At 35.3% G+C, this 8,003-nt stretch overlaps 1 protein-coding gene across 1 annotated transcript; it reads right to left on the reverse strand.

The window, feature by feature from the left end:
* Positions 1 to 1,270: 1,270 nt before the first annotated feature.
* LOC126788397 (uncharacterized) lies at positions 1,271 to 2,688 on the reverse strand. Its single transcript, XM_050514388.1, has one exon. The coding sequence runs from the start codon at positions 2,272 to 2,274 to the stop codon at positions 1,360 to 1,362; it is 915 nt and encodes a 304-aa protein (XP_050370345.1). The 5' UTR covers positions 2,275 to 2,688; the 3' UTR covers positions 1,271 to 1,359.
* Positions 2,689 to 8,003: the final 5,315 nt, after the last annotated feature.

Here is an 8,003-nt window from a genome sequence, read left to right on the forward strand (position 1 = left end):
CACTAACTCTGCCTGAGCTCCATGCAAGTAAGTGTTTGTGATGCTCTCCCTGAATAGCAGTGTACCTTTATCAGAATTGGCATGATTATGCCTGAGAATTTATGAAAAAGCACCATATATCCACCCAACTACTATCTTCACCAACACTACACATGTAACCCTGCACTTTTTCTATGAGAAATAGCTAGCCTGGCTCCCTATTGCTTTATAAGGTTTTTCTCATGCATGGTGCTATGCTATACTACTCTGGCAATCTGTAAGTCATGTGTCCCAAGCAAGGAGTCTCTCTTTGGGGGTGGTCTTGAAATTGGGCATGAAATGATTGGGATTCCACCAGTGGACCAAACAAGGGTTTAAGACCAAGGGGACCATAGACTTGTACTAATAGTGGGTATGTAATCAAGCCACTCCACTCAACTGTTTTGTTATTGCATTACATTTGAAACTGGGTTTTTGGCACAAGTAAATCAGCCAAATTCAAAATCAACCAAACTTAGCTAGTGGTTTTGGATCCTATTTACTTTGGTATATTGATTATAGAGACCTCTAGAATAAGTAACTAAAGTGATTTGTTGTTGAAAACATAGAGAAACAGAAACATGATTTGTCCTAAATCTGTTTTGTGGCTTAACAGCTGATCATCAATTGTTCAGAATCACAAGCTATGTATATGAAAACAAATTGAGTTTTAGAATTGAATTTTTGGGTTTAGTGAAACATGAATATGAATTGGTTTCTTGGAAGAAAGGATATGTACAATTATAATTTCCTGACAAGTGGAGCAATAAGGTTCTGTCACATTTTGAAAATATATACAAGAAATATGTGAAATTTTAGACAAAGGATTCAACTGCTTGTTTGTATTCACAAAACCTGGGAAAAGAAAGAATTCCTCTAATGTTTATATAAGTGGACAGTAGCCTTAATCTTCTATATTCATATAAACTTATAAAGCAATAAACAGTGATCAACCATCTGTTTTTTCCTGTTAATTATAGACAAACTTGTCCAAAATTTTACCAACATAATGAGTAGATATCCAACTTTTCTGATTCTTTCAACATTGAAAGCAATTATCATTGACACAGAATACTCACACTTTCCTCTCAGCAAATCTTGAGTGATATCTCTAGTTTTGAACCTACTGAAAATTATGGGTCTATCGAATTATTCATTCACTAGCTACAACAAATACTAAATTATGAAGAGCTATTCCAATTATTGGTTCATAGAGAGAGAAACAGTGATATGAAATCATGTCAAGTTGATCTATCTACAATCATCCATAGTCAGGCATAATAATCATAGAGAAATGATAAAAGGATAACAAAAAAGAGTGATATGGTGAATTAAGTTTCATTATGAACTCTTACATGCATAGATCAACAAGGAGAATTCAACCTTTTCCTGTTCTTTCTGCACCAACTTTTCTTCTAACCATAGTCTGCTATCCATTCCACTTCTTGTTCTGAACATGAAAACTGCATATCTTGATGAAGGATTATTGAAGAACCAATCATGAACATCCCACATCAGATCAACCAGCAACCCATCAACAAAAATTGTCTGGTTTCCTCTAAAATTCCACTGCAGCCTCTTCACTCGAATCACCGTTTTCGTATCAATCGACACAGATAGTACTGGATGCTTCAAGCCTTCATGTTCTCCACTACATCTGATCACAATGTTGTGTGAAATCCCATTATCACTGAATTGAGCCTTGGTGGAGTAAAGGGTACTACTTCCTGAATAATGTTCTTGCCTTGATATCAAAGAGACCTTAGAAACTGGAGTAGTAGTCTTGAACTTCTTGGTCATAGCTTCTTCACCCATGTCACCTAGAATTAGGCCTATTTCTGAATCAACCATGACCAAGATGTAAAACCCATCCACAGGTTCCGGACCAGTAGCATCATACTTGGCTTTGGAGAGATCCCAAATGATCGCCATCTTGGAACTTTCTGGGGATTCAAAGACCTTTGTGCCTTTCTTCTTGCGAAAGAGGCGTGAATTGGTGTTGAGTCTGAAGGATGTTGAGGGATCATCACCAAACTTAATGCTCAAGCCTTGTGCATAGTTGTTCTTGCACCAGGTGACTGTGACCAAGAACTGCTTTTTAGTGGTGGAGAGAGTGATCCTGTAGAGACAAGTGACTGCATTTTGAACTGAAGGAGATAGAGTTGGAGAAACACAAGCAGTGTTTGCATAGCTAGAACATGAAGGATGAGACACATTTACTGCATTTTCACTAAAACAAGACAGTTTGTCTCTCATTGTAAAGAACAGTTCTTTCTGATGATTTTAAGAGAGAGAGAGAGAGAGAAGGAGGGATCTGGGGGTTTTTGAGAAATGGGATCTGTCTTAAATGTTGCAAATGGGAAGCTGGGAGGAGATAATGAGCAAGAAGGTGAGGAAAGACAGGTTCTTTGTGCAAGAATTAAATATGATTCTCTGCCCTCTCTCACCTTAAATTTTGCATCTTAATAAAAAAGAGAAAAAGAGGAAGGAAGGGGAAGGGAGTGGAAGATTGAGACAGAGACCTTCAAGCTTACCTTGTTTATCTGCTATGACAGTTCATACATGGTGACATAACAGAAAAGAATTCAAAAGGAAAAGTTAGGGGAAGAAAGAAAGAAAGAACGGACTCAACGGAGGCTAACAAAGAAGTTGGACCTGGTCTGGTACTAGTAGTTAGCACCATCATCACTATTTGTTGACAGGATGATCATGGCTGCTTTTAATTCCTTTTACATTGGGCTGTGTGATTTTATATAACAAGGGAAGTTGTGACTACTCAAAGCCAAACAGAGTTGTAACTAACTATTTCGGATTTAATTTTGCTCACCCCCTCTTGGGGTCATATTACTACCCAATGAGATGTTGCGATCCATATAGAAAGCTCAAACTATAATTAACCCATAGATAATTAGAATAAAATTATTATTAAAAAAAGTAAAAGATAATTTAATATTATTAATTAAATTGCAGCATTTATATTAATAAACTCATTCATAAACCCAATTTGATGAATGTGATCCCTTGCCCAGAACCATCTGTTCGATCTTATGCTACTGTCCAAAGCAAAAACTCATTAACACTACCATTTTTTTCCTCTTTGTATGACTTTACTGTTCTTGAATGTGTTGCTTCTATTCTTTTGCACACTAAACCCGACAACTCTAGTATATGAATTGTAATAGTCGTAAGCATCTTGATCACTTTCAAAAGACATACCAAGAATCGGGATATTTGTAACTTCGGCTTGCTCCTTACCATCCATCTTACTTAAATTTTCTAGATCAACATCAAAGTGTTCATCATCCTCCTTACCATCCAAATTACTTAAATTTTCTAAATCAACATCCAAATATTCATCATTGCTAAGGTCTTCTGTATTATCACTAACTTCGTCAGAATCATATTCCGCTACCTCATTAGTCTCACCAAATATCGCATTATCTTCATATCCTTTGTACTCATCTTCACAAGATCCATTGTCTTCATTATCCATGAATGCAATATCCCAATACACAATCTATCATATGAGGCAAACATTGAATAGTTAATATTTGCATTATATTAATTAAGTACATAGAGCAACTATGAAATTTATAGAGCATTCTTTGAACAATTTTGAAAAAAAAAAAAGATCATAAAGATGGGGTCATGAGGAAGATCAATCGATGGATTCAACCCAAACAAATCCTTTTTCCCCATTTCATACCCTATAATATAGTAAAGATGGAGATCCACCACTCTGTTAATAAAGAAGAGAAGAAAGATGGAGGGAGGGAGAAAAGATTGAAGAAGCCGAATGAGAAAAGCTCGCTTGAGCACGGCTGCGTTTCTTAAGATTAAGATGAATGAGTTTATAATCATTTTATTGCTGCAATTTTTAATTAATAATATTAAATTATCTTTTACTCTTCTGATAATAATTTTATTTTAATTATCCTTATGGTGAGTTAACTATGGTTTGAGCTCTCTATGGATGACAACATCTCATTGGGTGGTAATATGACCCCCAAGAGGGGGTGATTATACTAGCTTGGTCAGATTAAAGGAAAATGTTGCACCAGTTTCATACTAAAGCTCATTCTTTACCCTAGAAGGTAATTTTACACCTAGTTCTTCCACACTGTGAAATACCAGATTTTAAGGATTTTGGAACCAATAATACATTTGAGATATTTTAGAAAGCAGCAAAAAACACAGTGGTCTACATTTGTTTGTATATACAATCTACTCCCATAAAATCCAAATACACAAGATATGATTATTTTACACAAGTCAATGTGGTAAGTATTTTTTTTTTATGACAGGCAATTTGGGAGAGATCTGAGCTAGGTTGATATTTTGGTGGAAACATGCATATGAGGGGGATTATACTTTTGTAGTCTATAAATAAACTAAATATGATATGGGCATGCAATCAGATGATTATGAAAGTGAGTGTCAACCCACAAAATAAATTTAGATGTGTAGACCCAGCAACTGCTGCTTCTCCCAGGCTCCAGCACACGTAGCTATTATTGAAAGTAAGGTGTATTATGTAGTGTTATGCAAGGTTCAAAATATCGGTATCGGGGGATATATCGTTTTTTTAAGAGAGATATCGGATATATCGGGGATATTGAAAAAAAAATATCGTTACTCTTCCGAAATTATTTATTTATTATTGAATTACATACAAAAAAATACAATTATTAATTTTATCTAATACTAGAAAGAGACTATATGTGTTTGAAAAGATGCACGTTGGTCAATAAAACTACAATACTTTGCCCAAGACATACGAACCATATAGTACGAATTGTAATGGTTAACATGATAGTCATATATCTCTTTTGAGCTACTAATAGTTTCTCCGAGAAGGGAATAGTAAAGATGAACCCAACTCGATAATTGATCATAAACGTCTCCAAATTGACCATAAATGTAAATAGGATGACTAGATTGATAGTTGACTTCATGTGATTCGATTGACATCCCACTGTGCTATGTGCCTAAACTGATAGAATCAAAACTTAAGGCAACTGAACTAACATCAGATGAAATATTTTGATCATCAATTGCTCCTCTTGTCCTCCTCCTGCACCTATTTTGTTGTTGCGCACCATGACCGCCTGCTATAGATCCATGATTTTCATCTTGGGTAGCATGATTAAAATTACTTTCACAAGTAAACTGCTCAAATTCTCCACCTACATAAAATTGTCCATATTCAAACCTTGTATCTCCACCACCTTGTCGACCACCACCACCAGCACCACCATCATCACTATCTGAACTATCTAGAGTTTCTACACTGCCACACACACACTAGCATTATCCGAATCATTTCCCGGATCTCTAACTTCATCAGTTAATACCTTGTTTACATCAATTCCAAAATCAGTTGTATTTTCTACGACATATGGAGGAGGATTGTCATTTTCATCATCGAGGTGTGCATGCATAATCCAATCATGAAGAGGATCAATGTCATTCTGAAGTGGTTCACTAGCAACATGAAGTAGATCGATATAGTTGTTTTCATTGATCACATTATCCTTTGCTCATTTATCACGTAGTCGTAACTTCATGTTATAGTAATAGTATACGATTTTTTCCAACTTCTGATATGCAAGACGATTCCTTTGCTTTGTATGAATAAGAGCAAAAATACTCAACTTTCTTTCACAAGCAGAAGAGGAAGTCGTTTGTGCTAAAATACGCATGTCAAATTTCAGTATTATCATCCTTCTATGATGGGTTCACAGGTTACTAGCAATCTATGAAGGTATGAGGGAACTTCTAGGAGACAAAAACTACAATGTGACTCATGTTTTCTTACTTTCTCCAATAGTGCTCAAGGAGAACACTCCTTATCTAGATATCTTTTGAGAGGACGTCAATGAGATAAAGATTAATATTCTTTCTATATTCCTCGAGGAGAACACTTGTTATTAAAATTCTAGATATTCTCTTATGATCGTCATGAGAGTGTGAGACTACGTTGTGACCATTTATTTTGGATTCTCTCAGGGTCAAGGAGAGCACTAGTCACTGATATGGCTTGACCTTTAAGAGTTAAAACTTGAACTTTCACTCCTCATCTCGATATATTTTACGAAAAATTAAAAATTAGCCGATTGAAAAGACTACTCTTCTAGTCTTATTTTTTATATCTCTCGAGGCTTGAGGTGATTAATTAATCAAAAACCTCCAGGTCAAAGAGAGTCCAAGACATCCTCAAATTGAGTTAAATTTTTTTAGATAAATTTTTTAAATATTTATCTAAAATATCGAAGATATATTGAATATATCATAAATATCGGAGATATTTTATGTTATCGGATAAAATATCGCAAATACGGGAAAAAATAAGATATTTACTCATAAAATATATCATTTTTTTAAAAGATATCAGATGATATATCAGAGAGATTTTGTTCCTTACTGTTATGTGATTTTATTTTGTTGTGACTTATGACATAGTGTTCATTATCTCTTCTTCAGTTCTTCCTCCTCGAAATCCGAGTAAAATTCAAAAATGTCGACATGGTAATTAGGAAGCGACGAATATATTAATATGTGCTGCTCTAGATATTCCATCCTTTACTATGTATCATGTGGTTGCTGCTAGGAAGAGATTTAGCCTAGGGCATGTTAAATTAATGGCAGTCCCATCACATGAACCCTACTTACTAAGTTACTATAATCAAAACCCCTATGTATGGGTGATCAGCTTACATCCTCTAGCCTCCTCGATCTATCCCTCTGGCCATGTCCAACAAAATATAAAATCTGATATAGATTTCACAAATTGATTGCTTCAAAGTTCAAACTTCTTATGATTGCTACTACAAACTTCTGCTTATGATTGCAATAGTGGCATTTTTTTAAATTAAAAAACTACTCTTTTATTAGTCAGCAGATGTGATACACTCATACATAACTATTAACCAAAATAGTAATACATGACTGGTACTATTTAGTCTAGCAACATTAGTTTTTTTAGTACGTAAGAGGTCGTGAGTTCAACTCATAACAGACTCGTTGTAGCATATTCGTTATTATATTTGATAAAAGAAAAACTACAAACTTATGCGTATGATTGCAATAGTGGCATTTTTTTCACTTAAAAAAACAACTACTCTTTTATTATTCAGCAGATGTCATACACTCATACATAACTATAACCAAAATAGTAACACATACATAGTACTATTTAGTCTAGCAATATTAGTCTTTTTCGTATGTGAGAGGTCGTAAGTTCAACTCATAACAGACTCGTTGTAGCATAGTAGTTATTGTATTTGATAAAAGAAAAAATAACACATTTTCAAACATTAAAGACATGCAGCGTAGTTCAATGCTCATCCATGAGAAATCAAATGACACAAATGAGTTAAACCTCTTTTGACGTCATAGTTCTTCAGAATTAGTCGCCTCCGCATACGACACAGTCACAGCTCCACCGGATCCTACTCAACATCAAACTCCTCAAAACATCCATGGATCAGTCTCCTCCTCCAACTCTTTGAAATGATCAAACTCATCAACATTCTCAAAATTCCCGGACTAGACTTGGAAATCAGAACCAAATCATCCTCAACATCCATGACACAAACACCACTTGGGGCCCGAAAATGTCTAAGATGCGGACCCTATAATTTTGTAGGTTTTGGGGTCTCCGTCTTGCTCCTCATTTGGCCTTCCATGCTTCCTTGCCGGCAACACCTCAGTAGTACATTCCTATTAAAAGTAACAATCAGAAAGAAAAAAAGCACCTTAGTACATTCACAAATACCCTCAAAGGAGTATCTATAGTGGAATCAACAATAAGAGGGTTGAATTTGGTATTCTTACCAAACCAACGAAAATTCATTGGAGGAGGAGCGCACACTCAGAACACCACAAGACTCCGGCACCCCTTAATTAGAAGATTATGTATAGCAGTAGATAATATTAAAGGTGGCAAACCCGGCCCTGTCCATTTTAAACGGGCCAAAACCATG

Source organism: Argentina anserina, chromosome 3 (assembly GCF_933775445.1).
Source record: "Argentina anserina chromosome 3, drPotAnse1.1, whole genome shotgun sequence".
Taxonomy (NCBI): Eukaryota; Viridiplantae; Streptophyta; class Magnoliopsida; order Rosales; family Rosaceae; genus Argentina; species Argentina anserina.

Excerpts from the sequence above, each read along its gene's own strand:
- LOC126788397 (XM_050514388.1), bottom strand. The coding sequence starts at position 2,274 with ATGAGAGACAAACTGTCTTGTTTTAGTGAAAATGCAGTAAATGTGTCT.